This window comes from Drosophila subpulchrella, chromosome X (genome assembly GCF_014743375.2).
Source record: "Drosophila subpulchrella strain 33 F10 #4 breed RU33 chromosome X, RU_Dsub_v1.1 Primary Assembly, whole genome shotgun sequence".
Classification (NCBI taxonomy): Eukaryota; Metazoa; Arthropoda; class Insecta; order Diptera; family Drosophilidae; genus Drosophila; species Drosophila subpulchrella.
Window position 1 is genome coordinate 16,086,888 of NC_050613.1, and position 23,568 is coordinate 16,110,455.

Below are 23,568 nucleotides of genomic sequence, written 5' to 3' on the forward strand. Positions count from 1 at the left end.
TTATATAATTGTTTATCTACTCAAATATAGTTTTAATAACTTATAAAATCTCTATCTTTCTATCTTGCAGGTATGTTTCAACTCGTGCTTAGCTAAAAGAGATTGCCGGTATCTCGATCGGAATAAGAGGCATTGCGTGAGGCGAGCGGGCAAACAAAAGACTTAGGCAAAGAACTTGCCACCAGCGGAGGTGGACGGAGGAGGACCAGGCGGAGCGGCAGAGGGAGCGGGGGGCGGAGCGAAGGCAGGAGCAGGAGCTGCAACCGCTGGGGGTGGCAATCGCCTGGCGGACATGGCTCTGTTCCCCTCCTCTTCGCGGCCGCGGACGCTCATGGAGCAGCTGCTGGCCCGCAAGATCGAGGCGGCCGCCGCTGCGGGCGGTGCTCCCTCCGCCGCCGCCGCCGCCGCCCCCGCATCTCCTACCGCTTCCGGCTCGGCCACGCCCTCGCCCACATCGCCCAATCCGCCGGGAAGTGGGTTACTGGGTATGGGTATGGGACTGCAGCTGCCCATGCCCATGCCCCTGACCTTGGGCTTGGGTTTGGGCCTGGGCATGGGCGTGGTCAGCCGACTAAGGCGCACCGACTCCCTGGACTCCACCAGCAGCCTGGGCTCGCTGGCCTTCGGCGAGGACGTGTGCCGCTGCGACGACTGCCTCCTGGGCATCGTCGATCTCTACGTGATCAGTGCCGCCGAGGCGGCCAAGAAGAAGGTAATTCATCATGGTTATACCATAAGTAGGGGGGGATTCTTTACAGTGTACTTTAAGTTTCCCTCTTAAAATACTACCCAAATAGCATCACACTCAGAAAAGAAGTAGTAAGATTACCCTTGTAATGTTTTTATACAACTCATAATGGTTAAATGTACCAGTTTACAACATTAAATCGACAGCTCATTCCACAGATCACTGTTTGGTTTTCCGGATAAATGGGGCTCCCCAATCGTAAAAATTGGACTTACAATTTTGCAGTGGGTACTAAAATTTTCATCAAAAGTAGTCAATATACCGAAATTTATGTCATTGCTTTTACCTCAAGATGCAACTTAGATCGAACTATCATGACCCTAGACTCAAATCTCAACGGATTGTTCAATTTTATACGGATGTTTGAAGTTGGGGAAACGTTATTTTTCGACCATATAAGCTCGGTTGTTCCCAAGCTTAAATCAATTTTCTAGTGAGCTGTAGATATTCTTAGTTTATAAAAAAGTTATTTGGGTAAAAAAATGAGTTTCGATTTTTATGCATGTATTGTCAGAAACGTTTTATACACTTAAAATCAAATGGTACCATACCATAAAATGTAAGTGCTCTTTATTGATTTGGAGGACCAACTTAACAGGAAATCAAAACTTGGGTCTCTGGAAAAAATTAGTCGATTTAGTTTAGTACACTTTATATTATAATATTAGATATGTATATCATTTTTATAATTGCCTCAAATATCCGTTATAATAGGTAAAAATTGTAGTAAATGATATTATAATATTAGATATATACAGTTTGTAATTACCTAAAATATTCTAAATAATTCCGAGATCTAAGTTTAAACTAACGTTTTAAACTAATTGTGATCCCGACGAGCGTTATTAAGCTTATTATTAGCCCCCTATGAAAAGCTCTACCTGGGGATGTTGTCTCTGCTATAATGAAGCTCTTTACCAGGTATGCGGTTTCGATTAGTGTTGCCAGAATTTACTGCTTACAAATCATCATATGCAGGGAAAAAAGCTAAAATTGTTTAAATTCCCAATTACACAATACAACAAACAATACAACAGCATTACCATCTGAGATGATACAAATTATGGATAGGATGTATGATTCTTTGGGTTAGAAAATAGAATTTAAAGACATATGTTAAGGGAAGTCCGAATGTTTTAGCTTTGTATTAAAACGTCAAGAGACTGGCTGTTTTGCAGCTTTTATTTGGCCAAAAGTACAGCGCTACTTGGACTGTTGGACCGGTCCAGCCGGAAAGCTCCGCTTCCATCCCATTGACGTCACTGGCATCTGAGATGTAGATAGCGAATGTGACAGAGTGAGCGGGACGGGTAGAAGCCGCTCATGCGTAAAGCGTGGATCGTGTGAAAATGAGATCGTTCAACTGATAAGCGAAATGGGGGAGGAGAGGGGGCTGTGGAGTGGGCGGAGACCTTGAGAGATTTCGGAAGATTCGGAAGAGAGCAATCTTCCGAGACTCTTCTTCCCAGGAAGCTTAGCAAAAAAGATTCCTCCAACTGGAGATCCCTATTGCTTATGCAATTTATAAAAATATTTCTCGTATTTAATGACCCTAAACTTTCTCCTGGAGAAAGTGATTTGTGACTCATATTTAATAAGGATCTTGTTGGCGATCTTAAGAAAGTTTTTTTTTCTCTTTTATGACTTTGCTGTTTATTTTTCTCAATGAATCTTAATTTTTTGTACATCTTTGTCACTGCCCAATTTTATTTATTTACATTAAAGATCATGTTTGCTGTTTTACAAAGCCAACTTCCCAAGTTCCCACGAATAAACAATGATATGCAATTATTCGTGTCTAACAATGACCAGACATTATTGGGTAAAACACAATATATGGCTGTATTTACAAGTTTTCGTAGAAAAGAAATAACCAAGTTGTGTAAACTATAGATTTTACTGAATACCTCAATGATATAGGACATGTTCATTGGCTTATTACCGAAGCCCTTAAATTCTTAATCTCTTAATCATAATCCATAAGGCCTATGGGTTTTTTTTACTTGATCTATCAAGGAGCTATGACCATATCGTAACGGCATTTTCCGCAGATGTAAGATCTTGTTATCATTGACGTCACGGCCCAATGGCCTTGATCATTTAACTACGTCATCGCGGGTGAGTCTAGGCCAACTAATGAGCTTTGGGACCCCTCTCTCTTCCAGGTGATAATTCTGTGCCGGGGTACACCCGGAAAAAATCCCCTCATTCTTGAGTTTTAATAATTAATAATCATATTTTTAAATTAAACACATTTAATAACAAAAACACAGTTTTGCATAAAATGCAGACTTTATCACTTGAAAATTAAAGCTAAGGCTAAGTTTTTTTGGGATTACAAGTATTGGATTTGTTTTTTAAATATTATAAAGATGTAGTTTTTAGGAAGGAGTACCACTTGAACTCAATTTAAATGATATCTTCTCACCATTTCGTTCTAATATTGAGAACATTGATACCAAAATGTACTTACACGGTTTTTAAGAACGAATGTTCTCAATTCAAAAACAATGTTATTGGATATTTCTTTCTGTGTAGTTGTATTTTTGCTAAGTGTGTGACACCCCCGAATCCACATGCTCTGCGTTATCAGTCTAAGCTCTCGGATTTGGGATTGCATTGCACGATTTTTAAGAACGAATGTTCTCAATTCAAGAACAATGTTCTTGGATATTTCTTTCTGTGTAGTTGTATTTTTTCGATGTGTGTGACACCCCCGAATCCACATGCTCTGCGTTATCAGTCTGAGCTCTCGGATTTGGGATTGCATTGCACGGTTTTTAAGAACGAATGTTCTCAATTCAAGAACAATGTTCTTGGATATTTCTTTCTGTGTAGTTGTATTTCTTCTAAGTGTGTGACAGCCCCGAATCCACATGCTCTGCGTTATCAGTCTAAGCTCTCGGATTTGGGATTGCATTTTGATTTGAGCTGATGTTGCTGTTGCTGCCGTTTTGCTCCCGTGTTGCTGTTGCTGCTGTGCTGTTGCTGCTGCTGCTGCTGCTGCTCATCGCCCGCGGAGCTCTCTGCGAGTTCGGTTCGTTTTGGCTCGTTTGGTTTCCGTTTTTTAGAGCAGAGTCGACCAGTTGAGCTTTTGCTGCGATCGCGTGCGGCTGGCTCGGGGTCTCGTCTCTGGGTTTTTGTCATTGTTATTGTTATTATTGCTATTGGCAGTGCTATTGCCCGTATCGTATCGCCGACTTTCCGCGTGTGCTTCCACATATCTCTCGCCGCCGCCTCTATATGTATATATCTTTATGTTTGTGTTTTCACCGCGGCTCTGAGCGCCCCTCTCTGTGTGTCAAGCCAATGCCAGAGACCGCGTCAAACGGCCCACCGAAAAACAAAAAAAAAAAACACAAAATTAATAATTAATAATAAACAGCAACAGCAACACAACACAACCCAGCAGCAATACATTTAACCAGAGTCGTATTCCGAAAATATTATAATTTTTCGCCAGTTTTTTTTTAAATAAATTTATTTTGATTGGCATGTGCGTGTGGTTTTCGTATTATGTATTTTCACTTTGTATTAAACAAAAGGCAACAGGAAGAAAGCTGGGAAAATTCCAACAAAAAACTTTTAATTGTTCTTAATCAACAGCTAATTGCTGAAAAGTGTATGTGTTCTTTAATGTTTTTATTTTAGAACTGAACAACTAATAGGGAACTAGGCTTTCAAACCAATATTTCTTGATATAACTCTGTTTCTTCATTAGAATCGTTTTCCGGACCGCTTGTTAAACTAAAAAGTGCTTTCAGTCCAAAATTTCCTAATGTTTTCTTGGTATAACCAAGAAAACGGACTCTAATTATATTTATTTTAGAATACTTAAATATATGTATACCCTATTGATATAATTCTCGTAGTATACAAAATCTAAAGGAAGATAGCACACACGATTGCGCAAAAGTTATAATCATTCTTAATTGAATGCTAACTGCTATATTGCGTGTTTTTTTAAATTGGATCAATTCGTATCTTAAAATATTTTTTAAACATTATTATTAATCTGGTAGAAAAAGGCTTTGAAAATTCCACTCCAATTACAAATAGTAGTTAGTTGCTAAGTACTAATTCTTGTTTCTTAAATACAAGAAAAGAGCACCAAGTGTTTACCTCACTTACAATTTTCAATATTTTAAAAGGACCTCCTTTAAAATTCAATTTAAGATAGTTGGTAAACATCAAAAAAGCATTAAGCCATTATTAAAACTCTAAAAAAATGATAATAATTATTTTTTAAATAACGGAAAAATATTTCATAAACTCACAATATGCAATAAATATAAATATAAAGGAATATGCAATTAGAAAAAAAACCAAATAACATTGAGTTCAACACTTTCTGGGGACTTACTTTTAAATCAAAATAAATTACTTGTGTCTGCGTGTGTTCTTTTTTTACCGTGTTTTTTTGTAAGTTAATTAAACAATTCAGAAGAATCAAGTGGCAAGTTTGGGAATCTGCAATGTGATGCTGCTGTTGATGTTGCTGCTGTCGATGTTGCTGCTGTTTCGTGTTGCTGCTGTCGTTGTAAAGTGTGTTAATTGAAGCACGCGCCAAAAAGCCCCCAAAGAAAAGAGAGAGAGAGAGGGAGAGACAGAGAGGGGAGAGCGTGAAAGGGAGACGGAAGACAGAACTCTTATACTAGATGACTGAAATAGCGAACTGACTTTTGAACCTAAAATTCGAGTATTCAGGTTTATGTAAACATTTACACACTATATAAACAGCGACGTCAATGAAAGCGCCCTTCCCGTTTCCCCCAGACACCCAGCCCAAATAAGCCCCGTCCAAAATCGAATGCTACGCAATTCGGGAGCAACACCCACCCACCCAACACCCCCAACCCAAAAAATTTAATGTGAATTATATAATTGAAGAGCAGCAGCACCTTCACAAATCGTGTTCATTTGCGTACGAACAGCGAATTCGGCAATTGAAGCTCATTAAGTAGCCGAAAATGGAACTAAATCACCCCCGCTCCCCCCCCCCATCACCTTATTGGTGCTTGATCGTTTTAATAACATCCGCCCAACCACCCACCTTCACAGCCCCACTCACATCTCGAGGCCCAAAACCGTATCCGAATCCAAAACCGAATCCTAAAACCAAAACCAAAATCCATTCTGTGCGTCAATGGCACACTGAAAAAAAAAACAAGGTATAATTTTGGTTTGCCATTAGAAAGTCCATAAACAAAGTCAAATTTTATAGATTATATAGCTATCACTCTCAAAAAACCGATTATTATATTCAATTGGGCATATGGGTTCATTTTGTAGTGCAGTTTTTGATTTGATTTTTTAAAACCTATTAAGATATTTCTGGTATATTGTATAAATACTTAATTTACTTATGAATATCTTATATTATTAACATCTTATTTGGATTTGTGATAACTTCCAGATGAAACCAATGACATAAATACAATTTTTTAAAATAAACTTTTATCTTAATAGTATAATATCAAATTACTTTCGGTCAGATCTTTTTAATATCAATTTATAACCATTCCAATAATCCATTTGATTAATCGATTAAAATGAGTCAACTTTATTTCTATTTATTTATCTATCTATCTATCTATTTATTTATATGACTGATAGATCAGCTTTAATTTTGATGTTAGTTTTTAAAGATATGTTATTTTCAAATCTTCTTTTCAAAAGTTTCAATAAAAAAATTTAAAAGTATTATTCTAACTCTTATTCGTAATTAACTTATTACAATTTATTAAATACATTTTAGTTTCAATGTAAAAAGATTCCGAAACAATTTACAGTGCCAAATAGAAGAAGAGAAACAGAGACTCACACTAAGAGAAAGGTGATAAAGAGCGGAGAGGGAGGTTGACAACAAATTGTTTACTTTATTAATTTTAAGCTTTTGGTAGTTAAAAATAAGTGAAGAAATACTGAGAGAAATTGTTATGCGAATGTGAATGGCGCGCATTAGGCGCGTAGTGTCCATTTTTGAGTGTGGGTGGTGCTGTTAATTTGAGCGGGGAATGCGGGGAATACGGGGAATACGGGGCCTCCGGGGGATGGCTGCCAAGTGGGGGTGGCGATTGCAGGCATTACGTACCCCCACCAAACACACGATCTAATGTATCCACATATATGCACAGTACATACCGCGATATATCGAGTCGTTATCGTCGACGTCGGTCTATGGGTTTTTGTTGCTTTTGCTGGTGTTGACGGCATCGAAGATTGTACAATTGTTTTTATTAGATAACGAGCAAATTTGTATTTAAGGATGGATCGCAATCCGAAACCAAGCCCAGTTAGATGGAAATATATTGAAATGATTAACAAGATAAGTTAAGGTATGGAATAGTTTAGATCTTTCAGAAGTGGGGAATGCACTCATTGAAAGGATCTATAAGGATAAAGCTTTCAAGCTTTGGTAGCTAACTGAATTGTTGATCATTTCAGTCTTTATTAAAAGCTATTAATATACACCAAAAGAAAGTAGCATTCAATAAAGAAATATCACACATACGTAAATGATGGCCGATCTATTAATGAAAAATCAAAGAATAAAGTCAAAATTGTTTGAAGAAGTCTGAGATATAAAAAACGTTAAGGTCTACATCGAATAATCAGTAAAAATGTGTTTTAAAATCGCACTCTCACTATCCTTGTTCAAGTAAAAGTAATTCAGCTAGATGCCCTCGACATAAACCTACTTTTCAAACCTTTTCATAACCTTAGTTGGACTTAGATCTCTTTAGTATTTAGTCTTAAATCTGTAAGTAGAGCCCTTAACTAGAAGATCTTAGTACTCAAATACTTGGAGCTCTTAATAAGCAAATATACTTTCAACTTAGAACTTTAAACAGTCTTAAAATATTAAGAACATTTGAATACATGCCGTCAGCACTCTAAATAGTCTAACCTAAACTTTAATTTGATGAGATAACGGTTCCGATAAGAACTTTTGCATCTACTTGATAATCTGATACTCAGCTAATTATCATCAATTATTACCCCAAAGAAAAAGACCTTTCAATGTAGTGATAGAAACCAAGTTTTCCATTAAATCTATGGGACTTGTGAATGTTCTGGAAGAACTGATACGTATAGTCGAAACCCTTGCCCTACTTACATACACTTAGTACTCAAGCCCTTGCAATGCCAACCCTTGAGTTGAATCGGAACTAGATAAGCCAAATATATAGTAGGCAACCGCTAAATAGTACGTTACGGACTAAGATCAATTGATATGGGGAGTACCAAAGTTCTCCAGACAGCAGAGCCACAAGGTTGTTGCTGTTGATGTTGCTCGTGTTGCTCATGTTGCTGTTGTTGCTGTCGTTATCGCCTCGCGGCGACGGCGTCAACATTTGCAAATGACGTCAAATGTTATAAAGAAATTTCAGTTCGTATATATGGCCAGAGATACATATGTACATATGTATATATACCTACAGACTTGTACCCAAGTGTGTTGTACATATGTATATTCGGTATTGTTGCTGTTGTGCACTGGCGTAACTGGATAGCCGCGTCGCTGGCATTTCCATTATTATCATAATGTGCTGTTCGATTTGGGTTTCGGATTGGATTGGATTGCCTTGCCCGACTCTGGGCGGATTCGCTTGTGGTCGCTGGTTAGTGGTTGCTAGTTGCTGGTTGGTGTTGCTAGTTGCTGGTTGCCAGTTGATGGTTGCTAGTTGCTGGTGTTGCTGGTGTTGCTGGCTGCCTCTTGCCAGTTTCCCCATTTTGCCAGCTTCTAGCTTTGGATGCCGCAGATGGAGCTGCCAAGATGCCAACACGCTCCGACAATGCCTACTTAGTATCGTCTGTCTTTACTTTTTGCGGACTGTGTTACATGGCACATACATATGTATGTATTAAATTTAATCAATTTTGATTGATGTGTGCGCATTACAGCAGCCTCAGCAGCAGCAGCAGCAGCAACAGCAACAAACACCTCTGTAGACCCAAAAGTCAAAGACCCAGCTGCAACGAAGCGATAATACCCTGATTCGGAAGGGATTGCTTCAATGCAAATGGTATTTCCCCTGAAGAGCTCTCAAAAGACTTGGACCATTACCAAGTGTCTTCTGCAGAAAATGCACATACTTATGGGGAAGTTCACTTTGCAAACCCCAAAGAAATACCATTTTAAAAGTCACAATAAGCAGTCGCTTTACTATATCACAAGCAGCTTCAACAGCTTTCCGGTATTCGCAATAATATTATCTCCACAAACTATTAAAGAGATATAAGCTGACTGATTTAATGCATTCTTTTTGATTTCATACTTGTTTTGTTTTTGTTCATAATGACATGTATATCGGCGCCATTATTAAACGTAATTCTATAACTAGTACTATAAAAATAGTATAGGCCCTACAGTTTGATTTATATCATTGATTTATTAGCTGTTAAAGAGATTGATTGACTTCACAAAGTGCGACTTTTATATCCCGTTTTTTTCCGCTACTCCTAACTATTAAAAGAATATATTAAATTTATTTATATTATCTCTATTATTGATTAAGGTTCTATTTATAAACATATACGTTTTCTTATCTCTTTAGATCGAAAACGTAGGTTTTTGTAATTGAACAAGCCCACCTTTTTTATAATCTCATATTAAAAACACCAGCATTTAGTCAAAAAGCCAGCAGATCGTCATGAGCTCCAGGGATTCTAGTCTAGTACTCCCTAGTCTAGTACTTTGAAGACCCTGATCCGATTAAAGGGTATTTGTGTGGCAAGGGGACCCAACTGATCGTTATGATCGCTTGGGCTGTCTGTTGGAAAGGTAGGGGAATAGTCCGAGCGGAATGATGCGGTTTTTAGGCGCGAACGGGTTCACAAATGCGCAGAAATCAAAATGCAGCGACAGGCTCTCGAACTCTCTGGCGTTGGCTTCTCCATCGGTGCCTCTATCTCTATCTATATCTCCGAAATTTCTGGTACCCACATTGCAGACGTAGTTAAGTTCCATTCGCAATCGCTCCACTCAACTGATGCACTTGCCCGAGTGCCTTGGGCCAGATTCCATGTAAGATGTCCGTGTGCGCCCTCAGCCAGCCACAGCAGCAGAATCCCAAGAATTCCAAGAATCAGAAACAAAAGAACGGGACAACGAGATTACCCGCGCTGACAACCGCAAACGGAATAACCGGAACCGGAACCGGAAACGATAGTGGTATAACCCTAAACGGCAAGGCCAAGGGCTCCGTAACGCCACCCACTCCGCCGCCTTCTCCGCAGGTTCGGATCTACGAGGATTTTGACAGGATGAGTGCCAAGGAGGTGTACTACAATGAGGCGGGCAAGAAGGTGACCGTGAAGCTCCTACACTTCCCCGACGTTCCGCCCGAGGAGATATCCAAACTGAAGTTCGAAGACGACGATGATAACGGGGATGATGATGGTGGGGATGATAATGCCGAAGAGGATAGGGGTGATGAGGCCGATGAGGATAGCGACACGGGACGAAGACCCACGTCGGCGGACAGTGAAACGGAGGCACTGAGGGGTCAAGTGGAGGCATGTGCCGCGTCACCAGTGGCCACCAGCTCATCCAAGAAGATTCTGCGCCGCAAGCTATCCGGCAACAATATGCAGACCCGGAAATGCAGCCTGGCCTTTGCCCAGGCCCACGGCATACGCCAGCGGGCGGAGAAGAAGCTCTCGATGCCAACGATTAGCATTACGGCCAATTCGGGTGACCATGTGGCCCACAATTGTGGCCTTCGGTTGGGTCTGGGCAGGAAGCTATCGCAGCAGCACTCGCTGCCCCTGGGCTCACCCAACTCACCGTCGCCGACGTCGCACCTGGGACCCCGACGCTCCCATTCGCCACTGGGCCAGAGTCTGTGCCCCGGCTACATCCAGTACTCCAAGTCGCTGCTGGAGGTGCCCATGCCCAGGGACTACGGGTACGCCAGCAGCGATGATCTCAGCTCCGAATGGGACTCGGATGTGTCCACCTCGGCGGCCGGCTCGGCCGGATCGGGTTCCTCATCGCAGGCCACAGCTGGCAAAAAGGTAGGATGGGTACCCCAAAAGGTTCGATACCGCCAAGGGACTTAGTCTTAAGTTCCAAGCAGTAACTCTCTAGCAAGTCTAAATCAATAGATTCAATTGAATAGATAAAAACTGTATGTATTAATAAGGTGTACTTAAAATATACATATAGGCCTTATCAATATATGAAATCAATATTTAAAGGACAAGTAAAAAATGTAGAGTACCTTATATAGAACTCTAGTTATGTAAATTATATTTTTAATTTGTTTAACTGTTTTATTACACAATAATTAAAATAGAGTTGACAAACTAAAGGTTACCAGTCTAGTGATCAATCTACAAAACATTTATATCATATGTTAGACCCTCGTGAGTACTTTACTGATCAACTTAAACTTGTGTTTACATGTAGTTTGAGTAATGAAAACTCAGCAAAAAAAATTAGGGCATGAAAATGGGTCTTTATTCAGTTGTCAGCTGCCTCAAGCAATTTGTTTCTCTGTTTAAAATCAAATAAACGAAAAAATTGATTTTAAAATGGATGAGCTAATTGAAGCGACATTTTAGTACCTCGAAAATTTGACCTACACTCGCACATGTGTTGCAAAAAAATGTATTTTACTTATATTTTCCCTTTCATTTTTGTAGACCCTATTATTACGAAAGAAAACATTGTGAACAATTAGGGAGAAACTAGTTCAAATTACCGAACAAAAGTAACAGCCACAGTAGGCGTGAATATTTCAGTACTTACGTAAAATAATTGGCAAATTTTTAAATCTATTCTGACATTTTAAAAATACTTGTACATGTATTAAGTTTAACCATTCGTTATATAAGATCTAGGCGATATTTATATTTTTTTAACAAAGATTAACTATGTTCCAGCATTCCAAGGAACATTCAACATGTGTACAAAAATAGCCACCCCAATGGAATCCTCTGATTAATTTATTTACCCCTCACCTTTGCAGAGCTCCGGCTGGCGGAAGATCCGCAACATCGTCCAGTGGACGCCCTTCTTCCAGACGTACAAGAAGCAGCGATACCCATGGGTCCAGCTGGCCGGACATCAGGGCAACTTCAAGGCGGGTCCCGAACCGGGCACCGTGCTCAAGAAGTTGTGCCCCAAGGAGGAGGAGTGCTTCCAGATCCTCATGCAGGATCTGCTCAGGCCCTATGTGCCCGTTTACAAGGGCCAGGTGACCAGCGAGGATGGCGAACGTGAGTCTGGGATAGTATTTACCCTACACAGAGAAAATTCTGACGTTCTTATCTGAGTTGAAAATGTTCTTAAAAATAGAACGTCATTTTTAAGTTGAAAATGTCTTTACTTTGCTCGAACAAAGTTGAATTGGCGGTATTTAAGTACATTGTATGTACAAATAAACTATCAGTTCAGTCCTTAGTGTATACTTATCAAAAAGTTGTTAAATAAACTCAATTTAACTTTTCTCTTCTCACCATTTCGTTCTTATATTGATACCAAAATGTACTTACACGGTTTTTAAGATCGAATGTTCTCAATTCAAGAACAATGTTCTTAGATAGTTTTCTCTGTGTAGTTTTATTTCCTAAAGTTTATTGTTATTCCAAGTTCTTAAAGATCAGTAATCAAATATATAACGACTCTAGTTCCAGTTAAATAAAAGTTAATATTCTCTAAGAGTTTGTATGTTTTCTACTTTCATCCACCAAATCCTGGACCTTTTTCAGTTTACCTGCAGCTTCAGGATCTCCTCAGTGACTACGTACAGCCGTGCGTAATGGACTGCAAAGTGGGCGTTCGCACCTATTTGGAGGAGGAGCTGTCCAAGGCCAAGGAGAAGCCCAAGTTGCGCAAGGACATGTACGACAAGATGATACAGATTGATAGCCAAGCCCCCACCGCCGAGGAGCATGCGGCGAAGGCGGTGACCAAGCCACGATATATGGTCTGGCGGGAGACCATCTCCAGCACAGCCACGCTGGGATTCCGCATCGAGGTGGGTTCTATGTTAATTCGAATTTTCAAACTGAGTAATTAAAATTGAAAAAAACACTGTAGGCCATAAATGGCTACTCCATAATATTTATGTATAAGGGGAAAAGTTCGATTGACGATCAAATTTATATCGAAAATATCGAAATTTTAGATATCGAAAATATAAAAAATCGCGTCTTTTAATTTCTGCAAATCGAGTCCGACACTTAGCCTCGTTCTAACGTTAGCTTAACCACTTTATTATCTCAATTAATAATATTATTAATAATAATAATAATAATATTATCAAAATAACACTATTATCGATGTTGTTTCATTTTCCTTAAAACAAAATATTTGATAACCTCTTTTTTTCCGAAAATGTTTAAGTTTATTTTTGGTTTGAGAACAGAAAGGAAAGTCATTACTTAAGTTGTATAATCACCATTTGCAGGGCATCAAGAAAAGCGATGGCACCAGTTCCAAAGATTTCAAAACGACGAAGTCACGCGAACAAATCAAGTTGGCCTTTGTCGAGTTCCTCAGCGGCCATCCCCACATTCTTGTGAGTATTAAAAGATATAAAAAATAACGAAACATGAGAATTTTAATGTATCTTTTTTTGAACAGCCCCGATACATCCAGCGTTTGCGTGCGATAAGGGCCACTCTGGCGGTATCGGAGTTCTTCCAGACCCACGAGGTCATCGGCAGCTCCCTGCTCTTCGTCCACGATCAGACCCACGCCAGTATCTGGCTGATCGACTTCGCCAAGACGGTGGAGTTACCGCCGCAACTGCGGATCGATCACTACTCAGCCTGGAAGGTGGGCAACCACGAGGATGGTTATCTCATCGGGATCAACAATCTCATCGATATCTTTGTGGAGCTGCAGGCATCTATGAATGCGGACGCATCCATTCCATCGCCAATTTCTGGCGGGGATTATGAAAAAGAAGAGCCAGGAGAATGCAAGCCCTGAAGGAAATTCTTTTTTTTTACGGGGTTTTGGGGCTGGGCCCCAAGGCAATGACATTTCCACTTCCCGAATCGATTAATCCCCAATTCCTAGCATAAGTGACCTACTTTTTTTTGTTTTTTTTTTTACAACAATTTGCTTTTATTTAACCCCTTAAGTTTAAAATCAAAGACTGAAACCACAATAGGCATATACATACACATACATACTTTTATTATATAATATACGCCTACGTATATAGGAAATATATAGCCGTATATGTGCTGCTACTGTAGTGTAATTTATTTATCCAAAAAACTCACGTTTGGCGAGCCCCGAGGGACCAGAATAAGTGGACAACACCCGCTGGCAGGCAAAACTGTCAATCGTAACGATACGAAAAGTAACTAAGAACACCCAACAGCAACAAGAGCTTAATTTAAGTTTTTAATATAATGGTTATGCGACTACCTACTAAATACTACTAATTGTGCACTATTAAATTCAGTTAAACCAGAAAATGTACTTGTTTTATTCTATCTGCGGGATAGGCTATACGATTGGATCAAAGGATATAATCGAACGACTATATCACATAACTGCATTGGACCGACCGTAAAATAATGAGAAAATAATACTACTACTGAGTGTTTTAATTATATTTGAATGCAATCTTATGCGCACCACTTTCCACTTGAATGAATTAGTTCAATTATATCAGACTTTTGTACATGGTTTCTTTTGCTAAACAATTGCCTTAGGGAGATCGACTCCACGACACAAAAACGAATTTGGCTATAAAGGCATCTTTTCAACGTCCACGTTCCAGGCGGGCAGACCGCGGCAAACGTAAATGCAGCAGTTGTAGATGTTTGGCTCCACCTTGCCCTGCTGCACCAGCGAGAGAATGGAGCACAGGCTGCCCAGGTGGTAGTTGGGTTGGACGTCCATGGTTGGCGGGTTTTCCTCCTTTCCTTTAATAATCCCATTTTTACGATCACTTTTGTATCTCCCGGAGCCAACCAAAGACTCAAGACTGTCACCGAAACCGTATCCATATTCCCATCAAGGGCGGGCATGAGAGTGCCCACTATCGAGGGACACAAAGCTCCGTGGTAGTAATCATGGGCTCCATACAATGCGCTGTACAAGCCTGTGCCCAGCATCCGCGTAGAGTCGCAACCAAATAGGAAGACCACGCTGCGAGCACGTGCACGACAAATAGATCTTCCAGAAATCATCCACAAGAGTATTTACGACCTTGATCTGCTTTTGAACAACACTGCAGTCATAGCGTTTGCGAAGGAACAGAAAGGCATAGGGAGAGATTATGTCCCGGAAGGCAGTGAGTAGTTTCTGCAGGAAGGCGTCAAAGGCATTCAGCTCCTCCCAATACTTTTGCTTGGCCTTCTTGCCCTTCATGTTGAGGGGATCCACGGTGACCACTCGCCTGAACCACTCCACCAGAGTGCTGTACTCCCGAAAGAGATTGGCCAGATTTTCATTGGAAAATCTTAGGCAAATGGGTCCCAATTGGGGGCTTCTACAATGGCGGAGCAGGGTGAGATATATGGCTCCATCGCTGGCGATTATCTCGTTGAACACGGAGTAGGTGGTGGCGGGATTGAAGCTCTTGCATAGCTGCAGAACACACCATTCATCGGGCTGGGTATGACATATATTCGAAATGTGGGTTAGACTCTCTGTGGGCTCTTGTGCATCCTTGAGAAAGTCCAGGTACTCGAAGGATTCTTCGATTGGCTTCTCCGGTGGCTTCTCGCGCTCCATCCGCTGGAGATAGTTGATGATATTCCTTAGGAACTTTTTGCTTTTGTAGTCATTTTTTTCTTGGCTGGAGGCTGATTTTATCAGCTCCTCTGTTGTGGGTCGCTGATTTTCCATCTCCGCCGCTTCGGTGAGATAACGCAGATCGGTGGACTGGAATTGGGCTTTAACCTGATAGTAAATCGAGTGCTCCACATTGCCATTGCGATATTCCTCATCGGCGCGAAGTAAATTGTATTCCTTCGCCTCGGGGCCCACATCCGCACTGGTAAAACAGGCCAGTATCTTTGCCTCACCACCGGCTTCCAGCATTTCCTCGTATTGCTTTTATTTTTAATTGTTTATTTTCAAACTCTGGCGGCGTCGGTGTTTTTTAATCCACTACTACTACTATATAATATAGATGTCATACGAACTATCGGTATATTTATATAAAAATCTTCTGATTATGCGGGTTCTGTAATATATGTATGATCTTAACTGCATGACATTGTTAAGCGGCAAGGATACTATACATCAACTTCGGTTAGCTTCCTTTTTTATCTTTAATTAAGAACCTTTTACCACAGTTATAAAAAAAATGTACGGTACATTTGAATAGGTCTGTTCTGGAAGAATCCCTTCCAAAAACAATGGATTGTTTTCTTTTTCACTTTTGAAATTCTTCGCCTGGAACTTAGAACTGAGTCCCACTCTACCAGTATCAACACTTAAGCACCAACATTTTATAACACACATCGGTTAACACACATGATTATCATAAAGCAACCTTTTTTTTCCTTTTTTTTTAGTTTTATGTGTTAAATAATGACTAGTCGATAATATCGTTTTGGAGAAAATCGAGGCAGGTCCTAAGTTTCTAATCATTCTTATTGAATAAGCCGTGCCGGAAGGAACAACTTAACTTGAGTAAATTAAAACTAAAAAAAGATTTAATAGTGAAAAAATGGCGGCCTCCGAATCGATTATTTCTGCCCCGCCTGAGGATGGTGCCGGCAATGTGATTCTGTGCGTGATGTGCGCCAAACCCTTCCAGAGGATGCTGGATTGCCTTGCCCACGAGCTGCTGGACCATGACAGCCTGCCCCAGAAGAAGCTGCGCCGTCGACTGTACCCCTCGGGCAGGAACCAATCCCAATCCGAGCGCTATGAGCTGCGGAAGGCCCTCTATACCTCGAATCACGGGGCCCAACTGCAAGCGATGTTGCATTTCTTCGCTGCGGATCTGAGCAAAATGGAGTTTTGCTTTGATGACGTGAGCACATACATAGAGAAGAGCATGAAGGGAATGGTTGTGGTGACTTTCTTCGGTTCGTTGGCCAGTGACTTGGCAGTGAGGGGTAAGTGCTTACCGGTAAGACGTGAATGGCATCCAATACGCTTCCACTTCGCTTCCCCCAGGAAGCGACATAGATATGTATATAGAACCCTGCGGCGTGCAGCAACCCAAGAAGCTGTTGGGCCAGATCTCACGCCTCTTACGGCGCAACAAATGCTTTACGGACATCGTTGACATTCGTCGTGCCGTTGTGCCCATTATAAAGTGCAGGCATCAGCCCACAGGGATTAATATAGACATCAATATGTCCAATCCGAATGGTGTACATAACTCCCAGTTTGTACGCGACTTTATGTCGCACGATAAGCGACTTCGTGAGCTCACTCTGTTCTTGAAGATCTGGGCCAAGGAGCTGAAAATCATAGGTCAGGGCTGCATATCAAGCTACTGCCTGGTTACCTTGATCATCGTTAGCTTGCAAGTACTTCGACTGGTGCCATCCATAAAGAAGCTGCAATCGCTCTGCCCACCGGTCAATGTATCGGGCGTTAACTTCGCCTATAGTCTGAACCAGATGCCAACGATTCCGTCACAGATCACCACCCTGGAACTAATCAAAAATTTCTTTGATTACTACATTACCGTAGACTTTGGGAAGAGTGTTTTGTGTGCCTTTTTGGGCAGCTGTCTGGACAAGGACACCTCACTGGGCACGCCGGGTGGATTTCCCGAGTACGAAAACCAGCTACGACTGATCCATGGCGGAGGGGCAGAGCCGCCAAAGGGTTTTCCACTCGAACGGGCCATGTGCGTACAGGATCCCTTCGACTTGCAGCGCAACGTGGCCGGCTCAATGTGTCCATCGAAACTACATTATTTCAGACAGTGTCTTGTCCTGGCCGCTCAAGGATGCAGCAATCGGGAAGTGATTTCGCAACCAGCCAAGCTATATTACTACCTATTGTTTGGCATAGCGGATAAGTTAGGATCTATGGGGCAAGTGGCGAATAACCAGAAAACAGAGATGGCCGCTCCGCAAAAGCAGCTAAAGGTGGACGTTTCCGGAGGGTCGAAGGAAACCAAACTGGTCTATAAAGCCCCAACCATCGGTCTATCGCACCTGATCACCCCCACCAGAAATGAGATCAAATGCCTTGAGGAGGGGGTCCTAACTATATACTACTACTGGTTGGACTGCTATGTGTTTGCCATCAGGGATGTGCTGACACAGCTATATGCCTTGAATATCAAACTAAAGGAATCGAAGCCGCCGCACTACTTTAAGTGGCTCATCAGCAGCCCCTGCGACACTTGGACAGGACGTTCTTATCAGCGGGGCGCGGGCCAATCCTTTTTTGCCCACCAGTTGCAGCAGACCATCGAGTTCAAAAAGACCAGAATGGAAAATCCACAATATGCGGTCAATTTGCGGGGCTATCTCTCGCTGCTGGCCAGTGAGGACTACAAGGAGCTGCGAATGGATGTAGAGCCACTACCTGGGGACTTTCTCGAACCTACGCTAACAAAATTTTTCAAGATCTTCAAGAACATGCTGAACCACTACAGCTTTAAGGAGAAAACCACCACCTGGAAGTATCGCTCCGAGTCTGAGTAAATCCGACAACATTGCTCTACAAATGTATTGTATTTTAACACTGTTTATTATCTGAATTGGTAAAAACACTGATAGTTAAACAAATATATCAAGCCGAACTTTAGCAACCTGAAGCAGTGATTGATATCAGCGATAATGTGATAGAAGTACTATTTATTTGTAAAAAAAGATGCAGGCATTATTTAAGGACGAATATTTCTTAAATCACTTAAAAACAAGGTAGAACGCTATAGTCGAGTACCTCGACTATCAGATACCCGTTACTCAGCTAAAGGGACCAAAGGGAAATGGAGATCTGCTAGCAGCAAAGCGAGATTGAAATGCGCCACCTACCGGCGGTAGACAGATTTAAGCGTTGTGGGCGTGGCAAATTTTTATTTTGGATAAATCGATAGGTATTGACGAGACCAATACATTTCAGTTAAAATTTGTATTCTAGCATCAAAACTGTAGGAGCCACAGTTTTGGGCGGTTTTTGGGCGTGGCACTCTGCTGAAACAAACTTGCGCTGCGTAAGAAGCTCAGGAATCTGCACGCCAAATCTAAATAACCTAGCTCTTATAGTTTCCGAGATCTCAGCGTTCATCCGGACAGACAGACGGACAGACGGACATGGCTAGATCGAATCGGCTAGTGATCCTGATCAAGAATATATATACTTTATGGGGTCGGAAACGCTTCCTTCTGCCTGTTACATACTTTCCGACGAATCTACTATACCCTTTTACTCTACGAGTAACGGGTATAAAAACGTAATCGTAATTTTCTCATTCATTTTCCGATCATTCCTATGGCAGCTATAAAATAGCAGCTTAAAAAACACTTATATAAAAAATGCGAAAATGGGTCAAAAAATAAATGTTCCTTAAAGTGATGGGGATCGATAGCATTTGTAGCAAGCTGCTCAAAACAGTGGGTCTTATAGCTGTACGCCTTGATTTGGCTAAAATTCCATCAGAGAAATTGTGAAAAAATAAGGAGCTTAACATCGTTGTCAAATTTTAAAGACGTGTGCAAGAGTTCAAGATAGGGACTACTTTTTAGAAATGCCGTTATGTATTGAATGTGTGTCAGCGAAAATATTTAAGATACGCCGAATTATGTATTATTCTAAGCTATCGCTGAACCTGTATTTTGTGTTCCTGTGTTATTACTTATATTTTTGGTATATTTTTCCATACTTACAGTCCCGATAGCGGTTTTATCTAGTATTAATCGAAAATGAATGGATTTAGAGCGTAGCAGATTACGGTCACATCGTTTCGCCGGACTCCAGTCTTTATTTAGCTCAGTCTGAACAAGTCTCTTAAGGACTTCACTTAAACCATCAAATATTTTCGCTTGCGAAGCTGTATTAATAACCTACACAGGAGAACGGCCGTTCAATTTATATTTTTATTTTTTGGGTCTTATATTAACTTATTTTTTCTAATATTTTGTAATTAGTATAGTTACTAAATTTTTCTGTGGATAGTGATAATCGTTCGCAACAATTTCAAAAGCTGTATGCGAACTGTTCCCCTGAAATACAGTTGCAAAATCTTAGTTCACCAGCCATACGTTTAGTCACAGCAATTGGGATTCTCTTCGTTGCTTACAACCACTCCGTATCGCCGATCCTCCGGTTTCATTTTCGTGTACGGAGGACGGCTGTCGTCTCCCTCACAGCAATCAATGTCACATCCTTTCAAAGGGCAGACTTGTAGAGTGCAGCTGCTTTCAGTTGGGCCATCACCTGCACTTTTAACGTCTTTTGAATTCTTCGTAGGAGTTTTCGGAGATCTACTGTTTTTACTTCCGCTAGTTTTGTTTTTCAATAAATACATTTCACTTCAGTAAGTCAATATATATAAGCCATTGTAGCGGAAGTTATGGCAAGCTGGCCATTTTCAGCCAATGTCTTCGCATATGACGGCCACGTAACTAATCTTCTTGCATTGGTTCTGGATAAAAACTTTCAAATTCTTAAAGCCAAAAAAGTTGAACTTAAATAAATGATCGTTCAATTCATACATATCTTTTGTGGTTTTTCTATTAAATTCTTTTTTGTCCATTATTAATTTAATATAATTTGATGAGTTTTTGGTGAAGTAAATTAAATGTTTTCATTTCCAAAGTAATCCTTGCGAAGCTCTCGCGACAGGGATAATACCTCGCAGCAATTTTATAAACTGGATTCGAACTGCTCCCTTGAAATGCAGTCGCTAGAGCGCAGGGAACCCCCTTCTTCTAAAACCAAACGGAATCTTTTTAGTATCTTTTGGATTTGCAGAACGCACGTGTAATCTCAGCGATTGGAATCTTCCTCATTGCTGATCACGACTCCGTATCGCAGATCCTCTGGCATCACTTTCGTGTATGGAGGACGGCGGTCGCCTCCCTCACAGCAATCAATGTCACATTCCTTTGAAGCGCTGAATTGTATAGTGCAGCTGTTTTTAGTTGGGCCATCGCCTATACTGGAGTCTGACAACGATCTTGACTTTGTCAAGTCACAAAATCGCTTTGCTCCAACAGGTTGTTTCTGCACTCAGTGACAACAGAAATTACTTTTCCTTTTCTATTTTGACGACTGCATAAGTATAATAGTACTTTGCACGCGCTTTTTTTTAATTTCTTATCAGTTTATAAAAACACCTCTTTTTACGGGTTGGCATCTATCGGCTGAGAATGAGTAGCGGAATTTGGCTGTGTCGAATAAACAGGGGCTATTTTGATTGGACGACTTTAAGGATTCGTAAAACTCATATCATAAACAGTAAATGTTGTTTGAATAGGGAAATAGTACATACATATATACATACATTTTATATTAAGTGACTTTTTGCGTTTGGTTTTTAAATTTTGATTTCAGTCAGAAGTTTCCACCCCATTAAAGGAGACGGTATAAAGTATATATATTCTTGATCACCACCATGTCCGTCTGTCTGTCCGTTTAGTCCAGCGGTCGTCATACACACATCACAAGTTTGCCTTGCATTAGTGTGAGTGTAAAAAAGCACGAAGTTGGCGCGCAATTCATTTCTGTCGCTCTGCGACGTCGAACCTCTGCCGCAGCAGCAAAAAAGCGCGCCGAAGCTGAGAAAAAAGACCCGAAGACCCATGCCGAAGTCACACGAACATCTACGTTATACGTGACCGAGCAGCGGATGGGCAGAACAATTCCCTATGCTCACTTAACAGAGCGCTGCCGACCGCTGCTCTAGTCTATCAGTATTGAAGTTATCGGAAGGAAACTTTCCCAAAAGTTTTCTTTCTTTCGGAAATAGTAAAAAAAAACAATTCTAGCTTAATTATTTTTGATTATACTATCTTCTACTCTGGGGTAATACTCAATTTTATAAAGCTGCCATGGGAACAATTAGACAATAGATGAAAAAATAATTTAAAAAATGAATTAGTGTATCTTCTTAATGATATTAAATCATCATTATATCAAATGTATTAATATGAATTTAATAAAAAAAAAAAACATTGACAAAACTATTGCTTCCCGTGTGTGTCAAAATCAAAAATCAAAATTAGTGTAGACAGGCCATCAAATATCACAAATCGACCAATTTAATCGATAGCTTAAACAGTTTTTGGTATATCTTTCCGCTTCTATACAGAGACCTGGATTTAGAGCGTACCAATTAAACGGGCATACTTTGTCGTCAAACTCCATTATTCTTTCTATGGCAAATCTCTATTTGATACAATTTTGGTGCAGTAAATTAAATGTTTGGATTGTCGAAGAAATCCTTCTGCGGTTTTCATCCAAATTCTTCGCATCACAATCACAGCAATCACAATCGCAGCAAAAACTACAACCTTCAATATTTGAAATGAGGCAGTAAATTTGAAAATGTATTTGTATGTTGTAATATTTTTATTTTATTTTTTTACATATTGTTTATATTAAATAAGTTATACAGAGGCACTTGCAAACTCACCCAGAAGTCCTTGATCTACTGAGTTTTGAAGAAACTATTTCAAACTCCTAAATTTTTTCCGACAAGTCCATTGCAGGAACCCTTATCTTCGGAGTTTTCGGAACGTCCTCAGATGTAATGATTCTTTCTTCCGATAGTTTACAATAAATATTTTAATTTTCCTTTGTAAGTTATTATTATGTGCGCCATTGTAGTGACAGTTTTGACAATTCTAAGGTGATGGCCTTCTACCACGCACAACATTTTTCCGCATTGGTTTTCGATAACCCCTTTAAAACGGTAACAACTTCCGAAAGTAAAAATTCCTCTTTTTTTTAAATCAGTGTATATTTTTAAATCAAAACATCTATTAAGCATACATTATTGAATTCTTGCTTGCTTTCTTATCTATCTTTTCTTCTTTGACGATTAGTTAACACTCCTGCTGAGCAGTTATCGTCTTTTTGAAAAAATGTATGCCTTCGACATGAATCCTTGTTCTGAGATAGAACGCGTACGCCAACGGAAAAATTGTACTCCTTGTAGTGTATAGCGTTCTTCCTTGTTTTATTTTGGGATCACCATTGGTTTTATATTTGGGATCACCATTGTTTCTATTGATTTATTGTTGGGATCTCCAGTTGTGTTAGTTTATTAGCATTAATTCCGGAAATAAGTGTTCTTGATTACTCGATGCATTAAACTCGTATATCCGACGTTGTGTTTGATAGCCTTTTGAATTACTCGTCCGTGGGATCTTGTTCTATTTAATTCTTTTTTGTCCATTGTTAATTTAATAACGTAATCGTAATTTTCTCATTCATTTTCCGATCATTCCTATGGCAGCTATAAAATAGCAGCTTAAAAAACACTTATATAAAAAATGCGAAAATGGGTCAAAAAATAAATGTTCCTTAAAGTGATGGGGATCGATAGCATTTGTAGCAAGCTGCTCAAAACAGTGGGTCTTATAGCTGTTCGCCTTGATTTGGCTAAAATTCCATCAGAGAAATTGTGAAAAAAAAGGGAGCTTAACATCGTTGTCAAATTTTAAAGACGTGTATAATAGTTTAAGATCGGGACTACTTTTTAGGAATGCCGTTATGTATTGAATGTGTGTCACCGAAAATATTTAAAATAAGCCGAATTATGTATTATTCTAAGCTATCGCTGAACCTGTATTTTGTGTTCCTCTGTAGTTACTTATATTTTTGGTATATTTTTCCATATTTACAGTCCCGATAGCGGTTTTATCTAGTATTAATCGAAAATGAATGGATTTAGAGCGTAGCAGATTACGGT

General features: G+C 40.1%; 2 protein-coding genes and 1 pseudogene across 8 annotated transcripts in view; 2 read left to right on the top strand and 1 right to left on the bottom strand.

Annotated features, from left to right (window-relative positions):
• The window catches only part of LOC119558032 (inositol-trisphosphate 3-kinase A), a 28,514-nt gene extending 14,540 nt beyond the window's left edge, over positions 1-13,974 (top strand). The window contains exons 1-6 of one of the 7 annotated variants that reach the window (XM_037871166.1): positions 3,836-3,993; positions 9,706-10,771; positions 11,728-11,977; positions 12,470-12,738; positions 13,171-13,281; positions 13,347-13,974. In XM_037871166.1, the coding sequence (XP_037727094.1) occupies positions 9,785-10,771; positions 11,728-11,977; positions 12,470-12,738; positions 13,171-13,281; positions 13,347-13,697 (1,968 nt within the window). In that variant the 5' untranslated portion in view covers positions 3,836-3,993; positions 9,706-9,784 and the 3' untranslated portion in view covers positions 13,698-13,974. Of the gene's footprint in view, positions 1-70; positions 713-3,835; positions 3,994-8,681; positions 8,779-8,983; positions 10,772-11,727; positions 11,978-12,469; positions 12,739-13,170; positions 13,282-13,346 lie in introns of those variants that run through there. The other 6 variants (XM_037871168.1, XM_037871171.1, XM_037871173.1 and 3 more) reach the window with 6 other exon arrangements.
• A 349-nt stretch (positions 13,975-14,323) lies between these two features.
• On the bottom strand, positions 14,324-15,834 carry LOC119557395 (annotated as a pseudogene).
• A 518-nt stretch (positions 15,835-16,352) lies between these two features.
• LOC119556924 lies at positions 16,353-18,443 on the top strand. The gene is made up of 2 exons (XM_037869410.1): positions 16,353-16,798; positions 16,860-18,443. Exons 1-2 carry the CDS (start codon positions 16,405-16,407, stop codon positions 18,350-18,352), a joined length of 1,887 nt encoding a protein of 628 aa, XP_037725338.1. The 5' UTR covers positions 16,353-16,404; the 3' UTR covers positions 18,353-18,443.
• The last annotated feature ends 5,125 nt before the right edge of the window (positions 18,444-23,568 follow it).

What these genes read in the sequence shown, in the direction of transcription:
- LOC119556924 (XM_037869410.1), top strand. Translation starts at nt 16,405, where the DNA reads ATGGCGGCCTCCGAATCGATTATTTCTGCCCCGCCTGAGGATGGTGCC. An exon ending in CAGTGACTTGGCAGTGAGGG is followed by an intron (nt 16,799 to 16,859) that starts GTAAGTGCTTAC and finishes CGCTTCCCCCAG; the next exon opens with GAAGCGACATAGATATGTAT.